Genomic DNA, 16,172 nt, shown 5'->3' on the forward strand with positions numbered 1-16,172 from the left:
ATGGCTGTTGAATTTTTAAATATTTAGATTTAGATTTTGTTTTCATTAAATAATGTTTTACATTTCATGAGAACGTGGTTTTCATTTTCATTTATTTGCTTTTCTTTTTATCAATAACTATATTTCTTTTTCATTTGATTTTAAATGATCATCGTTGATGTTCATTTCTTATTTTTAAATCGATTATACTTATGTTTTTGGTTACAAAAAGGTTCAAATTAGGCATTTGAAACCCAAAAAATTGATTTTACTTATGTTTTAGTTACAAAGTAGGTACAAATCAGATATTTTTAAACTGAATAACCGATTGAGACCTGAACCCCCGAAAGTACATTGGATTGTACCAGTTCTTTGCAGATTTACTAACCCCGATCCAAACCCGATAAAACCCGAACCGGTCCCGAACCGAACTTTCAAATAATCCGAATGTGGCTGGTTTTGATAAACCCGAAAAACCGAAACCCGAATGAATAAAACCGAAACCCGATTGGGACCCCAAATGTCTATGGCTACTCTAGATCCTCAGATAAAAATAAATAAAAATAGTTTTAATTACTTAAAGAGGAGAAATTTTCAAATACTTTTAAAGCCGTCATCAAAACACATTATCTTTTTGTTCCGCTCTTTGTTCATATAATTACTTGATGATTGCAGAGCTTCTTTCTGGAAGGTTACAGTCAAGAACTCTCCTTGGAATTGATTGAATAATTCTTTGAGCACAATCAGAGGCAAGATCTATATCCTTTTGTAACAACATAAGGTGAGTGCCATAAAAAGCATTGAGCTTATCGAAGTTTTCCATGAACGCCAAGTTCCTTTTGTCCAATTCAGCCAACTCAGTTGCCAAAGAGTGGACAAAGCCCTCGAGCTTCTTGACCTCCTGGTCTGAGCTAATTAGTTTCTCATATAAATAATCAGCACTCGTCTGGATATCCTTCTTATCTTGTTATAACTTCTCCTTGACGCCAACAAGGCATTTGGCCTCATCTTATTTTTGATGTTAATTCAAGCCACACCTTCCCAATTTGGAAGTTTAAATTCTCAATGTTGGCTTTTGCTTCAGTTATAGCTGCTTCAGAATTTGTTATCATAGCATCTGCCATTAAGACGGGAAACTAAAAGATTTCAGTCAAATACCAACACTACCAAAATGGAGTATTTTTGCTATAAGTTGATATACTAGTTAAGACCCCATACATAAGAAAATTTGTATAGAACAAATGTGCATTCCTTTGAATAATAACCTGTTTACAAGCTAAGAACTCGCTATCCTGTTTCCATCTAAAAAGTGAACACCCTTCAGAAACACTGAATTTTCAACTTATTTGGTGCGTGGTGGTACATGCTTAAACTATTAAATCAGATAAACATGTGGCCAACTGCATGTGAGGAATAACAATATTGAATCTATAAGAACAAGAAATTCACCTTTCTCTTTTAAGAGACCGACAGTTTTACACTGTTCACTAAGATAAGCGTTTTCTTTCTCTTCTTTCTCGAGTCATAGCTCCTCTAGTTCCTTCTCTCCTGCATGATTGACTTATTAAATGTAACTAAAGTGTCTAACAATATCCAACAAAAGAACGACAGAGAAATAATTGATAAACTATATCAATTACTTTCCAACCAAAGGCTTTCCTATGAAAGAATCAACAAAACATGCCCGAGACAAACCAACAACTTGCAGCTTCTGATGTTTTCCTTAGCAGCATCCAGTATTAAAGATAGATCTTGCATTTGCTGTTTTCAAGAGTCAATTACTTCCGCACTAGTAGAGAACTTGGACTCAAAAAGCTCATTCGTCCGCTATTACAGACTTTGATTATCTGTGGGGCAGTGTATAGAGAATTAAGGAAACTGATAAATCAACAGTACACCATAAGTAATTAAACGACCAATGTGCGCATCTACTATATACCTTCTTGAACCTGAGAAGCCAAGTGCTGCAGAGAGTCAGTAAGTTGATCACAGAGAGTCTTGGTTGAAGAAAACTTGGACTCCAACCCTCTCCAAAGCTTTTCATCCTCCTTTTGCATCACCCTGAGCTTCGAATTCTCGTTGAAAGCGTTCTGCAGTTTCTCCTCTAAAGTAAGTGTATGATCCTTTGATTTTTTTTTTCAGCTTAGAGTTCTGCATAATGGAAACAGATGATCAACTGCATTTCTCGCTATATATCATGAGAAGAACTTCACAACAACTCGAACAAGATGTTCCCAACCGATAATCAAACACTCGCTAAACTAGCAGAGAGATCCGATAGAATGGCAAGTTGAAACACAATCCAAGCAACACCAACCATACATACCTCTTAACCTACATGGATCAAACTTAGGCTTGTATAGATCTGATTCAAAGAAGCACAATCCTAGGCTAGCAGCAACACCATAGATACCTCTTAAGCGCATCGATCAAACTTAAGAATGCACAATGAATTTGGCGGTAGACCCGTCCGATATTTATATCATCAGAACCGCCGAGTTAGGCCGGCATGCACACAACAACTAAATGATCTATGATGACGTCATCGCATGATTAAAGAGGAGCCAAAGTTTGTAATTATCTATCTTATTAAATCAGAAACATTACAACTTCTTCTATGTGGATTTTAAAGGTGGACCTCATATATTTAAATTAAATGTCTCATTCTTTATATATAATATGTACTATAGTCTAATTTTGCATTGATGTATTTCCTTAAATACAATTCTTCTTTTGTCCATATTCCATATATGATTTTCACATTTATTACATATCGATTTAAATAAGATATATACTAAAAATACTAAAAATATTAATCGTTTTAGAATTACCTTATACAATTCATTTTAAATTGATCAGTATACTTTCATTGGTCATATTGATTTTATTAGTACGAATAACATTAAATAGATAAATCACAGACACATACATAAAGATATGATTATTCTTTAACTACGTTGGGCCTGATGTACTTTCTAAAACAAATAACACATAGCTTTATATATTGTATAGAATATAGTAATATTGTATAGTAGTATACTTATACAATAATACTAAAAACAAACCAAACTGAAATATAATATATATCGAAAATGCTTTGAACCATTACACACAAAATATATTAGACCTCAGAGATAAAATTCACTTTGAAATTATGTAATAGTTATTTTAAAAAAAAATTTCGTAATGTACAAAAAAACATAAGTTTTATATAAAATTTTGTGTTACAATAAAAAGACACAACTCGCGCTTGCAAAGTGTTATTTTTACATAAAGACATATTTGATATTGTTCTTTAAACACAAAATTGAATTATACAAACTCGATACTACATAAAACTAAACAATATAGAATACATTTTATAAAACCCGTGCGGGTGCGCATGGCCTTTGCGAAAATCGTAGATATGTTTATATAATATATTTATATATTATGTTACACATATTTTCATATAAATAATACCCCAGTGTAAGTTTTATATGATAAATGTTGAAAATACAAAATATATAGCACTATATATTTTAAATAATATATATAAAAATCTACTTCACGTTATCATAAAATTTAAAAATCAAATTTAGTAATTAAACACATTACTTATTTAAACACATTAGTACACATTGTTATTTATCAAAATTTTATATTAATACACATTGCAATCATGTATAACATTTAGTAAATTTAATAGAAACAAAGATAAAAGAAAAATTGACTCCCGCTCGGTAGAGCGGGTCATGATCTAGTTATATGATTAATACAAATGCTACCTACAATTACACAATTGATATGAAGTTACATAAAACTATACTTTAGTACTATAGTTACAAATAAAATGAATAATCAACTTCATAAAAAACACTTTAAATATTTAGTTTAACAAAAATTATTAATCTATTTTAATCATGAAAAATTATCACACTAATCTACAAATAAAATTTACTTAATTTATGAAAAAAATGTCTGATAGTTCTACTTCTGCTATATTAAATTGTTTTATAAAATCGTATTGATTGCTATCTTTACATTTTTTTTCCATTTGGTGCCACAGCAAATTAAAACAACCACGTAGGCCCAAGAACGGTCCGACCGGTCCAAAACACACTCAATCAACCGGTTCGCAAACCATCTCTTGACTACAAATTCTAAAGAATATTCTTTTCCAATTATCCAAATGTCAGGACTCAACATCTTACCTCACGATCCTTCCTCTCCTTCCAGCAGCTCCTCCAGCGACCTATCCAATGAATCTTTCTTCATCACAGGAGGAGGTTTGTTTCTCGAACCACCAGACCTCTCCTCTTCCTTCTTCCACTCCATCTCCTCCAAATGCCTCTACTCAGACTCCACCAATCCTCTGCATTTCACCCGAAACCAAACCCGTCTCCGCTCCGACAAGAACTTGCTGTTCCTGTCCCTAAGCTTGAGTAAAGACGAAAAAACAGTTTCCAACGGAGCGAGGAGGAGGATAAGCGGGACCATGAACACAAGGAAGCATCTCTGGGCTGGTGCTGTAGCTGCCATGGTTTCAAAGTATACATCTTTCGATTTAGTAACCCATAATACAAGTTAAAGACTTTAACTCTCACTAATGCGTTGTTGTTATTGTCAAGAACTTTCTTAGCTCCACTAGAGAGACTGAAGCTTGAGTACACAGTCCGTGGCGAACAGAGGAGCTTGCTGGTCGTGGCTAAGACCATTGCCACCACGCAAGGCTTCAGAGGGTTCTGGAAAGGCAACTTGCTCAACGTTCTCCGGACCGCTCCTTTCAAAGCCGTCAACTTTTGCGCCTACGATATGTACAGAAAGCAGTTGCTTAGGCTCGCTGGGAGTGATGAAGCTACTAACTTCGAGAGGTTCGTCGCTGGTGCTGCTGCTGGGATCACTGCTACTGTTCTCTGCTTGCCACTTGACACCGTACGTTCTTTACTTCTTTAACCGTTTTTTAGATCAAAGATTATGATTGAAATGTGGTTCTTCTGTTGGCATTAGATACGAACCAAACTAGTGGCTAGGGGAGGAGAAGCCTTGGGAGGGATCGGAGGAGCGTTCAAGTACATGATCCAGAACGAAGGTTTGTTGTCTCTCTACAAGGGTCTAGTCCCTTCAATAGCAAGCATGGCTCTGTCCGGTGCGGTTTTCTACGGGGTTTACGACATTCTTAAGTCGTCGTATCTGCACACACCGGAAGGCAGGAAGAGACTCAAAGACATGAAGCAGCAGGGGCAAGAACTCAATGCTCTGGACAAGCTTGAGTTAGGACCCATCAGGACTCTCATGTACGGTGCTGTAGCGGGTGCGTGTACTGAAGTGGCTACGTATCCTTTTGAAGTAGTGAGACGGCAGCTTCAGATGCAGATTGGTAGAGACAAGTTGAATGCTTTGGCTATGGGGTTTAATATCATTGAAAGAGGAGGGGTCCCAGCTTTATACGCTGGGCTTTTGCCTAGCTTGCTTCAGGTTTGCATAATAGTTCTTCCATGTATAACATTATTACCAAACTCAAACTTGCATTTTCTAAAGATTGATATGTTATTTGAGTCCTCTGTTGAATGTCTCCAGGTGTTGCCTTCTGCTGCAATAAGTTACTTTGTCTACGAGTGTATGAAGATAGTGCTTAAAGTAGAGTGACAAGAAGATCATTCATCCATAAACACAATGCAATGATAAGTTTTGTTCTATTTTTAGTCCTTTGAAATTGCCAAAAAAATATATGATTTCAAGAGCATTCATCCATAACTACTCTCTTGATGTTGCAAGTCCACAAGTTGTGCACTATCAACCTCATTTTTTCTACCCATTCTCTCTCTCTCTCTCTGATTCACTCACTCTGCGAGGATCAAGTAACGGGTGAGGAAGGCAAAGCGTCATAGATTGGATCCATACACGGTTCCTTAAGGCACAGAGAGCCAAATAAGTCCTCAAAGACAGCGTCCCAAAAGCTCCTTTTGGTGTCCATCACCACAGGCGCAAAAGAACGGTCTCCAAGAGAGTTGTGGGATCAGCTTCTCCTAGTGTCTATCACTGAAGCCATATTGAGAATGATGAACAGAAACTAAAGGGACGTGGCTCTAAAGGCAGAAGCCAACATCAGTGAAGTAAACTAATTTTTTCACATTATATGTTAGAATATTCGTGTGATAAATCTAGGTGACCACTAATTTCAAGACCAAGAAGCTAAATCGTGTGACCACTAATTTCAAGACCAAGAAACTAAATCAATATTCGTGTGACCACTAATTTCAAGACGAAGAAGCTAAATCAATTTAAAAAAAACATATTTGTTTTTTTTACTTTACTATAACCCGAGACGTATATTTGTAAAACCAAGAAGCTAAATCAATTACGAAAAAAACTTATTCGCTTTTTGACTTTGCATGATTAGAGCATGGTAATGTATTATTTTGCTATGTCAATGGGCGAATAAAAGGTAAGTAGATATGCAATGTTATAAATTGTAACCATAGATTTATTTCAGCAGTTTACTGCTTTAAAAATGTGATTGATTCAAGTTTTTTACGGAAAGTGTTTATGTCTAATATATTCAAATAATGTTTCTAAGACTAAAAATTGATTCTATTTTAGAAAACAAATCATGCATTATTCTTAAATTTGATTGGGAGGTTACCATTTATGCGATATTGTCATCTCATGGTGTGAAAAAATTCTTTTTCCAAAATTATTAATCAATTCGATACTGTCTACATTAATGATGATTCGTTAACATTGTAATTACATATCAAGATTTCCGCACATTAAGTAAATTCGGCGTACTATATATATATTGCCTACACTACATGATCACCTCCATCACAATCTTAACAGCTCAAAAATATCACTCAAAATGCAAGGTTTGAATTTCATCACTGATGTTCAAGAAATCGATGCTCTCAGAAAGAGGTATATCATTTCAATTTGTAGAAAAAAGTAAATTATTATAATTTTTTTGATAAACTTATTCATTGTTATTTTTTTCTATAGGATTGCAAACGAAGAGTTTTGAAAACAATTTTCACTAGATTTGATGTTTTTTCCTATTATCTATGTTCCTTTAATCATTATCATAATAATTCTGTTATGAAAATAATAGTTCTATTTTATATGTTTTGTCTTTCTTAAATTAATGATAAATTTGTATTGTTTATGAAGCGTTGGTCTCATCCTCTATTTAAATAAACTTTTACATTCAATTTTTAATTAATTTATATTATATTAATCGCAGCGTTATACATATATATTGTATTATATATTACTTTATGTATTTTGAATTTCTAATATCTATAAATTAAAAGTCATATTTTTTTAAAATCACTCATTCGGCGCTCTAGTGAATAATAAAAGTGAATCAATTCCATGGAAATGATGCTAATAAATTAACAAAAACATCATTTATTATAACTGATGTTGAAACACACATTTTGTATCATTTATAAATAAACAATTCAAACCAGTATCACTTTACTATTTATGTGATACAATACAAGGTTTTTTTCCCCCTTAGTGTTAAGTCTTCAGAAGAAACTTTTTGAGAAGTTTTGCATATTTTCCAGGTCTCTCAAAATTAAAGACATGGCCAGTTCTTTTGATGACAACAAATTTTCCATTCTTCCCTAAATGATGCTGAAGCCTCTTCCCCATCTCCACTGGAAAAACGTTATCATGCTCCCCCCATATTATCAATGTTTCCTGCATTCATAATCAAAATTAACATGATTTAATTATGTATGGGTGAGTGATTAATGGGAAAAGAGAGAAGAACCTGTGTGAGCTTTGGAATCTCTGAGATGATTCTGTCTTTTGGTATGTTTTTGATCATTTCTCTCTTTTCTTCCATATTTTCTCTGGTCAAAACCTGTTTTGTTTCATTCACATTTCAGGCACAACAAGTAACTATGTAAAAGATATTAACTAATATAAAATATCTGAAAATGGCATTATAATTCTAGTGAACAAAAATTAAAGCTGAAGCGCAATATTTTTCAAAAAAAAGCAGTAGAATTTCTCTTTTTCAGATTAATGTCGTTATGTGTTACAAAATAATTTTCATTTGATGATTTAATAATTTTTTGTTATTTACCTTTTACTATTAATTATATTATAAAAATAATAAACACTATATAATTTTATTAATCAAACAAGATAAACTAACATATTTATCTCTTTAATTTGTGTGTAAAAACATAAACAGACTAAATCTAATTTTGTAATGATTATCTTAAAATTTTCAAATCTTTTATTTTCCATGTTTTCAAAACTATCTTTCTCACTTTGTAAGAGTTTCATTGTTTTTTGTTTTAAAAAGAAACCTTTTTCTCATCTTTTATTATATGAAGCTGAAATGCCTTAAGAGAGTCAGACACGTGTCGCAATATCTTTGGAAATAACTAAAAGAAGAAAGTTCGCTTACATGTTCGATGAAATCATGCAGCACGTACGTAGGAACCAGTTTCGCAAGCGCAAGGAACGGTTTGTAGAAGATGTAACCCATAAGTTCCCGGAGCTTTTCCACTGAGTCCGGGACAAGAATCTTCGAAGCTTCATCGATATCCGACACTTTAAAAACGCTTGCTTCTCCCATATCATTCTCCTCCATACACACGGCGGCGCAACAAATCACCACCCGCTCCACAGCGTCTCCGAACATCGCAGCCATTCTGTAACCCACAAAGCCGCCGTAGCTAAGACCGACGAGGCTGAAACGTTTCACGGATTGTTTCTGTAAGGCCCGCATAAGAGTCTCAGCCTGAAAAACTTCAGTTCTTTCGGGTCGGGTCGTGTAGGATCCGCCGAAGAACACTAGGTCCGGGATGAAGAGGTTGAAGTGAGGAGAGAGACGTCGAGCGACTCTGTACCATTGCCAGATGGCTGAAGGTCCAAGCCCGTGGATGAGGAGGAGGTTGGGTTTGGATTCCACTCGGGTCTTGGATACCCAGAAATGGACCTTAGTTCCGTCATTCACGTCGATGGGTACGGACTGTAACCCGGATTTTTTGAAACCGGAGTTGTATTTCTTTTCTATTGCTCCAGAGAATGTGAAGCAACTTGCCATTACAAAAGGTAGAATATAGTGTGTTGTGTTTGGTTCAAGTATAGAGTTGTGCTTGGTAGTGCTAGTATTTATAGATTTCAAAATTTTAAATATATTTATTTTAATTAAGAGTCTGTTTATTTCGTGTGTCTTGCCTTTTGACTTTTGAGTCTTGCGATATGTGTAAAACGAATATGGATGTAGAATATAACGAAGATGTACAGATAGGCTTTATTTAGGAGTTACATTCAAGTTTCTCGAAGCAAAAAAGTCAAGTTTCAAATGCGTAGTAATAAATGAACGAGCATAGAATTGAAGATCCAATGAACTAGGAGTCTTCGTCAATTTAACCAAATAATAAATAATATAAATAAATAACAAAATTACGAAATAGACAAAAACGAAAGAAAAAAAAGACTTCGTCAATTTTGGTATATGCGCGAGTCTTCCCTTTGTAATTTTTTTTTTGCTAAATTTCCTTTGTAATTTTGAAGAAAATAAATTATTTTTTCTATAATATTACCTAGGTTAAGATATTACTCATTTGAGTTAAATCCAAACAATGTCACGTTACTGTCGGATGCAGATCATGGTGATGATGTCATTAACATTGTAATTACATATCAAGATTTCCGCACATTAAGTAAATTCGGCGTACTATATATATATTGCCTACACTACATGATCACCTCCATCACAATCTTAACAACTCAAAAATATCACTCAAAATGCAAGGTTTGAATTTCATCACTGATGTTCAAGAAATCGATGCTCTCAGAAAGAGGTATATCATTTCAATTTGTAGAAAAAAGTAAATTATTATAATTTTTTTGATAAACTTATTCATTGTTATTTTTTCTATAGGATTGCAAACGAAGAGTTTTGAAAACAATTTTCACTAGATTTGATGTTTTTTCCTATTATCTATGTTCCTTTAATCATTATCATAATAATTCTGTTATGAAAATAATAGTTCTATTTTATATGTTTTGTCTTTCTTAAATTAATGATAAATTTGTATTGTTTATGAAGCGTTGGTCTCATCCTCTATTTAAATAAACTTTTACATTCAATTTTTAATTAATTTATATTATATTAATCGCAGCGTTATACATATATATTGTATTATATATTACTTTATGTATTTTGAATTTCTAATATCTATAAATTAAAAGTCATATTTTTTTAAAATCACTCATTCGGCGCTCTAGTGAATAATAAAAGTGAATCAATTCCATGGAAATGATGCTAATAAATTAACAAAAACATCATTTATTATAACTGATGTTGAAACACACATTTTGTATCATTTATAAATAAACAATTCAAACCAGTATCACTTTACTATTTATGTGATACAATACAAGGTTTTTTTCCCCCTTAGTGTTAAGTCTTCAGAAGAAACTTTTTGAGAAGTTTTGCATATTTTCCAGGTCTCTCAAAATTAAAGACATGGCCAGTTCTTTTGATGACAACAAATTTTCCATTCTTCCCTAAATGATGCTGAAGCCTCTTCCCCATCTCCACTGGAAAAACGTTATCATGCTCCCCCCATATTATCAATGTTTCCTGCATTCATAATCAAAATTAACATGATTTAATTATGTATGGGTGAGTGATTAATGGGAAAAGAGAGAAGAACCTGTGTGAGCTTTGGAATCTCTGAGATGATTCTGTCTTTTGGTATGTTTTTGATCATTTCTCTCTTTTCTTCCATATTTTCTCTGGTCAAAACCTGTTTTGTTTCATTCACATTTCAGGCACAACAAGTAACTATGTAAAAGATATTAACTAATATAAAATATCTGAAAATGGCATTATAATTCTAGTGAACAAAAATTAAAGCTGAAGCGCAATATTTTTCAAAAAAAAGCAGTAGAATTTCTCTTTTTCAGATTAATGTCGTTATGTGTTACAAAATAATTTTCATTTGATGATTTAATAATTTTTTGTTATTTACCTTTTACTATTAATTATATTATAAAAAATAATAAACACTATATAATTTTATTAATCAAACAAGATAAAATAACATATTTATCTCTTTAATTTGTGTGTAAAAACATAAACAGACTAAATCTAATTTTGTAATGATTATCTTAAAATTTTCAAATCTTTTATTTTCCATGTTTTCAAAACTATCTTTCTCACTTTGTAAGAGTTTCATTGTTTTTTGTTTTAAAAAGAAACCTTTTTCTCATCTTTTATTATATGAAGCTGAAATGCCTTAAGAGAGTCAGACACGTGTCGCAATATCTTTGGAAATAACTAAAAGAAGAAAGTTCGCTTACATGTTCGATGAAATCATGCAGCACGTACGTAGGAACCAGTTTCGCAAGCGCAAGGAACGGTTTGTAGAAGATGTAACCCATAAGTTCCCGGAGCTTTTCCACTGAGTCCGGGACAAGAATCTTCGAAGCTTCATCGATATCCGACACTTTAAAAACGCTTGCTTCTCCCATATCATTCTCCTCCATACACACGGCGGCGCAACAAATCACCACCCGCTCCACAGCGTCTCCGAACATCGCAGCCATTCTGTAACCCACAAAGCCGCCGTAGCTAAGACCGACGAGGCTGAAACGTTTCACGGATTGTTTCTGTAAGGCCCGCATAAGAGTCTCAGCCTGAAAAACTTCAGTTCTTTCGGGTCGGGTCGTGTAGGATCCGCCGAAGAACACTAGGTCCGGGATGAAGAGGTTGAAGTGAGGAGAGAGACGTCGAGCGACTCTGTACCATTGCCAGATGGCTGAAGGTCCAAGCCCGTGGATGAGGAGGAGGTTGGGTTTGGATTCCACTCGGGTCTTGGATACCCAGAAATGGACCTTAGTTCCGTCATTCACGTCGATGGGTACGGACTGTAACCCGGATTTTTTGAAACCGGAGTTGTATTTCTTTTCTATTGCTCCAGAGAATGTGAAGCAACTTGCCATTACAAAAGGTAGAATATAGTGTGTTGTGTTTGGTTCAAGTATAGAGTTGTGCTTGGTAGTGCTAGTATTTATAGATTTCAAAATTTTAAATATATTTATTTTAATTAAGAGTCTGTTTATTTCGTGTGTCTTGCCTTTTGACTTTTGAGTCTTGCGATATGTGTAAAACGAATATGGATGTAGAATATAACGAAGATGTACAGATAGGCTTTATTTAGGAGTTACATTCAAGTTTCTCGAAGCAAAAAAGTCAAGTTTCAAATGCGTAGTAATAAATGAACGAGCATAGAATTGAAGATCCAATGAACTAGGAGTCTTCGTCAATTTAACCAAATAATAAATAATATAAATAAATAACAAAATTACGAAATAGACAAAAACGAAAGAAAAAAAAGACTTCGTCAATTTTGGTATATGCGCGAGTCTTCCCTTTGTAATTTTTTTTTTGCTAAATTTCCTTTGTAATTTTGAAGAAAATAAATTATTTTTTCTATAATATTACCTAGGTTAAGATATTACTCATTTGAGTTAAATCCAAACAATGTCACGTTACTGTCGGATGCAGATCATGGTGATGATGTCATATTTTGAAAAAAAAGAAGTATGAATGACTATGAGTATGAAGAAAGCGGTCACGTCACTGATCCTGGCATAAGCAGACTTACGGCTTGGATGGCTTCCCCTAAGCTCAAATGATCCTGCTCCACTCTCGGCAAGTTCACGGGCCAGTTCAATAGTTCTGATCAGTGAGGTCACATAGAAGTGCAGATAGAGTGATGCTCAAGAGACATTAGTAGATGTAGATATTGTTGGATTTGAAAAACAAGTTAAAGACATGATCCTACCGAGATATGGAAATATGAATCATAATATCTAAGAAGTTATCTAGATGTGTTATCTAATAGGAGTAAGAGTTTATAAGCCCATTGACACTGTATGTTCTTACTTCTTTAACCGTTTTTTGATCAAAGATGAGACGTTTGTTTGGGAAACATTATGATTGAAATGTGGTTCTTCTGTTGCATTAGATACGAACCAAACTAGTGGCTAGGGGAGGAGAAGCCTTGGGAGGGATCGGAGGAGCGTTCAAGTACATGATCCAGAACGAAGGTTTGTTGTCTCTCTACAAGGGTCTAGTCCCTTCAATAGCAAGCATGGCTCTGTCCGGTGCGGTTTTCTACGGGGTTTACGACATTCTTAAGTCGTCGTATCTGCACACACCGGAAGGCAGAAAGAGACTCAAAGACATGAAGCAGCAGGGGCAAGAACTCAATGCTCTGGACAAGCTTGAGTTAGGACCCATCAGGACTCTCATGTACGGTGCTGTAGCGGGTGCGTGTACTGAAGTGGCTACGTATCCTTTTGAAGTAGTGAGACGGCAGCTTCAGATGCAGATTGGTAGAGACAAGTTGAATGCTTTGGCTATGGGGTTTAATATCATTGAAAGAGGAGGGGTCCCAGCTTTATACGCTGGGCTTTTGCCTAGCTTGCTTCAGGTTTGCATAATAGTTCTTCCATGTATAACATTATTACCAAACTCAAACTTGCATTTTCTAAAGATTGATATGTTATTTGAGTCCTCTGTTGAATGTCTCCAGGTGTTGCCTTCTGCTGCAATAAGTTACTTTGTCTACGAGTGTATGAAGATAGTGCTTAAAGTAGAGTGACAAGAAGATCATTCATCCATAAACACAATGCAATGATAAGTTTTGTTCTATTTTTAGTCCTTTGAAATTGCCAAAAAAATATATGATTTCAAGAGCATTCATCCATAACTACTCTCTTGATGTTGCAAGTCCACAAGTTGTGCACTATCAACCTCATTTTTTCTACCCATTCTCTCTCTCTCTCTCTGATTCACTCACTCTGCGAGGATCAAGTAACGGGTGAGGAAGGCAAAGCGTCATAGATTGGATCCATACACGGTTCCTTAAGGCACAGAGAGCCAAATAAGTCCTCAAAGACAGCGTCCCAAATAAGTGCTCAGAGACACTAATTTAATTGTTAATTTAAAATTTTGGATGCAACTTTTGTTAACGTACGAAAGTTGTGGGATCAGTTTCTCCTAGTGTCTATCACCAGGGCCACATTGAGAATGATAAACAGAAAGGAAATGAATGTTGCTCCAAAGGCAAAAGCCAACATCAGCTAAGAAAAGCTTTGGTTACCGAGAGAACGTCACAGTGAAATCTCCCTTTTCTATAAATCTAATGAATTGGCCAGTGTCACTACAAAAAAGAGGTGTAATACATCATTTATTTAAATATTTGCATTAGTTATAAATGATACAAATGAATTTACATCATTTGTTTTTTAACTGAATTATATTAGTGCAGTTTTATAATTGATGAAAGATTTGCTTCTTTTATTTAAATGTGTTAAATCATTTCTTTAAGTAATCCTATCTAACATAAACTAGTATATGTATCAGTTATTTAAATGATGTAAACTCATATTTTGCATCAGTTCTTTAAAAATGATATAAATCCCCTATATATTATTTTAGGAGCACTAAAAGAAAACAACCTTAACTTGATGTGTTATTTACACAATGCCATTTTCTAGGTGGCATCCTCACATTCACTCAAACACCCTTATTTTGATAAAACCCTTTCATTACTAGAATAATTACATTATTTTACAATTGTCAAATCAGTCTAAATTTTGTTATAACACATGAATCATTGTTATGATCATTAAAAATAATAAAAAATGATTAATTTTTCAATCAATCATTTATGTGTTGACTTTGTTTTTTCATATATAACAAAGTCACGTAGTTTCCATATTAAACCATTTCGTAGAATGTTGTGAGAATTCAGGTTGGCCAATTTTTCATATATAATTGCGCTTTTCATTTCTTATTCAAAACAGATAAATTTATTAGTAGGTTTGTTTTATAGTACTTGCGCTTTTCATTTCTAAAGCGCAATTATATAAGAAAATTTACTGATATTATATATATATAAAGTTCTGATACTCAACATTCCGTACCTCATTATCAAATACTGAAACAATGAATAATGCTCATAAACCATATCTATTTTTAACAATGTATAAAAAACTAATATGTACCAAATAATAAAGTTCCTGTGATTTCAAAAGAGAAATATTTTTTAACAATATATAAAAAACTAATATGGACCAAATAATAAACTAATATTTATATCATCAGTCGTTATTATAGGAAAATGTCTCAGCGTATTTAGTTCTCGGATTGTCTATAAAGAGAAATATTTCAAGCTCAAATCACAATTTACACATAAACAAAACACTAATAACATAGTTTGTGATCCTTCACTATTATAAAAAAAATTTAACTATGACATATACTCTAACTTGGAAAATAACCTTAACAAAATGATATGAGCCATATTATTAGAGTATATGTGACTGTCAAATAATCCATAGTTAGCCAACTACAAACGATTAAAGTGTTATTGATAGTGACACTTAATGAGTCCATACTGTGGGTTTTAACTAATTAGACTAATTTTTTCACATTATATGTTAGAATATTCGTGTGATAAATCTAGGTGACCACTAATTTCAAGACCAAGAAGCTAAATCGTGTGACCACTAATTTCAAGACCAAGAAACTAAATCAATATTCGTGTGACCACTAATTTCAAGACGAAGAAGCTAAATCAATTTAAAAAAAACATATTTGTTTTTTTTACTTTACTATAACCCGAGACGTATATTTGTAAAACCAAGAAGCTAAATCAATTACGAAAAAAACTTATTCGCTTTTTGACTTTGCATGATTAGAGCATGGTAATGTATTATTTTGCTATGTCAATGGGCGAATAAAAGGTAAGTAGATATGCAATGTTATAAATTGTAGCCATAGATTTATTTCAGCAGTTTACTGCTTTAAAAATGTGATTGATTCAAGTTTTTTACGGAAAGTGTTTATGTCTAATATATTCAAATAATGTTTCTAAGACTAAAAATTGATTCTATTTTAAAAAACAAATCATGCATTATTCTTAAATTTGATTGGGAGGTTACCATTTATGCGATATTGTCATCTCATGGTGTGAAAAAATTCTTTTTCCAAAATTATTAATCAATTCGATACTGTCTACATTAATGATGATTCGTTAACATTGTAATTACATATCAAGATTTCCGCACATTAAGTAAATTCGGCGTACTATATATATATTGCCTACACTACATGATCACCTCCATCACAATCTTAACAGCTCAAAAATATCACTCAAAATGCA

General features: G+C 33.5%; 4 protein-coding genes across 4 annotated transcripts; 2 read left to right on the forward strand and 2 right to left on the reverse strand.

The window, feature by feature from the left end:
* Window positions 1-4,030: 4,030 nt before the first annotated feature.
* On the forward strand, window positions 4,031-5,718 carry LOC108817936 (probable mitochondrial adenine nucleotide transporter BTL2). The gene is made up of 4 exons (XM_056990423.1): window positions 4,031-4,509; window positions 4,590-4,893; window positions 4,969-5,436; window positions 5,539-5,718. Exons 1-4 carry the CDS (start codon window positions 4,151-4,153, stop codon window positions 5,605-5,607), a joined length of 1,200 nt encoding a protein of 399 aa, XP_056846403.1. The 5' UTR covers window positions 4,031-4,150; the 3' UTR covers window positions 5,608-5,718.
* Window positions 5,719-7,335: 1,617 nt separating this feature from the next.
* On the reverse strand, window positions 7,336-9,050 carry LOC130497536 (uncharacterized). Its single transcript, XM_056990414.1, has 3 exons — window positions 8,384-9,050; window positions 7,736-7,828; window positions 7,336-7,662 (listed from the first exon to the last, which is right to left on the reverse strand). The coding sequence occupies exons 1-3, from the start codon at window positions 9,023-9,025 to the stop codon at window positions 7,480-7,482; spliced, it is 918 nt and encodes a 305-aa protein (XP_056846394.1). The 5' UTR covers window positions 9,026-9,050; the 3' UTR covers window positions 7,336-7,479.
* A 1,196-nt stretch (window positions 9,051-10,246) lies between these two features.
* On the reverse strand, window positions 10,247-11,962 carry LOC130497535 (uncharacterized). Its single transcript, XM_056990413.1, has 3 exons — window positions 11,296-11,962; window positions 10,647-10,739; window positions 10,247-10,573 (listed from the first exon to the last, which is right to left on the reverse strand). The coding sequence occupies exons 1-3, from the start codon at window positions 11,935-11,937 to the stop codon at window positions 10,391-10,393; spliced, it is 918 nt and encodes a 305-aa protein (XP_056846393.1). The 5' UTR covers window positions 11,938-11,962; the 3' UTR covers window positions 10,247-10,390.
* Window positions 11,963-12,953: 991 nt separating this feature from the next.
* Window positions 12,954-13,715, forward strand: LOC108817314 (probable mitochondrial adenine nucleotide transporter BTL2). The gene is made up of 2 exons (XM_018589970.2): window positions 12,954-13,433; window positions 13,536-13,715. The coding sequence occupies exons 1-2, from the start codon at window positions 13,032-13,034 to the stop codon at window positions 13,602-13,604; spliced, it is 471 nt and encodes a 156-aa protein (XP_018445472.1). The 5' UTR covers window positions 12,954-13,031; the 3' UTR covers window positions 13,605-13,715.
* The last annotated feature ends 2,457 nt before the right edge of the window (window positions 13,716-16,172 follow it).

This window comes from Raphanus sativus, chromosome 7 (genome assembly GCF_000801105.2).
Source record: "Raphanus sativus cultivar WK10039 chromosome 7, ASM80110v3, whole genome shotgun sequence".
NCBI classification, from domain to species: Eukaryota; Viridiplantae; Streptophyta; class Magnoliopsida; order Brassicales; family Brassicaceae; genus Raphanus; species Raphanus sativus.

Bases quoted from the DNA above. Each gene is read 5' to 3' on its own strand.
- LOC130497536 (XM_056990414.1), bottom strand. From the start codon at position 9,025: ATGGCAAGTTGCTTCACATTCTCTGGAGCAATAGAAAAGAAATACAAC. The intron at 7,829-8,383 runs GTAAGCGAACTT...GAAACAAAACAG, and splicing joins TGCATGATTTCATCGAACAT to GTTTTGACCAGAGAAAATAT. The intron at 7,663-7,735 runs GTTCTTCTCTCT...TTATGAATGCAG, and splicing joins AGATTCCAAAGCTCACACAG to GAAACATTGATAATATGGGG.
- LOC130497535 (XM_056990413.1), bottom strand. From the start codon at position 11,937: ATGGCAAGTTGCTTCACATTCTCTGGAGCAATAGAAAAGAAATACAAC. The intron at 10,740-11,295 runs GTAAGCGAACTT...GAAACAAAACAG, and splicing joins TGCATGATTTCATCGAACAT to GTTTTGACCAGAGAAAATAT. The intron at 10,574-10,646 runs GTTCTTCTCTCT...TTATGAATGCAG, and splicing joins AGATTCCAAAGCTCACACAG to GAAACATTGATAATATGGGG.
- LOC108817314 (XM_018589970.2), top strand. From the start codon at position 13,032: ATGATCCAGAACGAAGGTTTGTTGTCTCTCTACAAGGGTCTAGTCCCT. The intron at 13,434-13,535 runs GTTTGCATAATA...GAATGTCTCCAG, and splicing joins TTTTGCCTAGCTTGCTTCAG to GTGTTGCCTTCTGCTGCAAT.
- LOC108817936 (XM_056990423.1), top strand. From the start codon at position 4,151: ATGTCAGGACTCAACATCTTACCTCACGATCCTTCCTCTCCTTCCAGC. The intron at 4,894-4,968 runs GTACGTTCTTTA...TGTTGGCATTAG, and splicing joins TCTGCTTGCCACTTGACACC to ATACGAACCAAACTAGTGGC. The intron at 5,437-5,538 runs GTTTGCATAATA...GAATGTCTCCAG, and splicing joins TTTTGCCTAGCTTGCTTCAG to GTGTTGCCTTCTGCTGCAAT.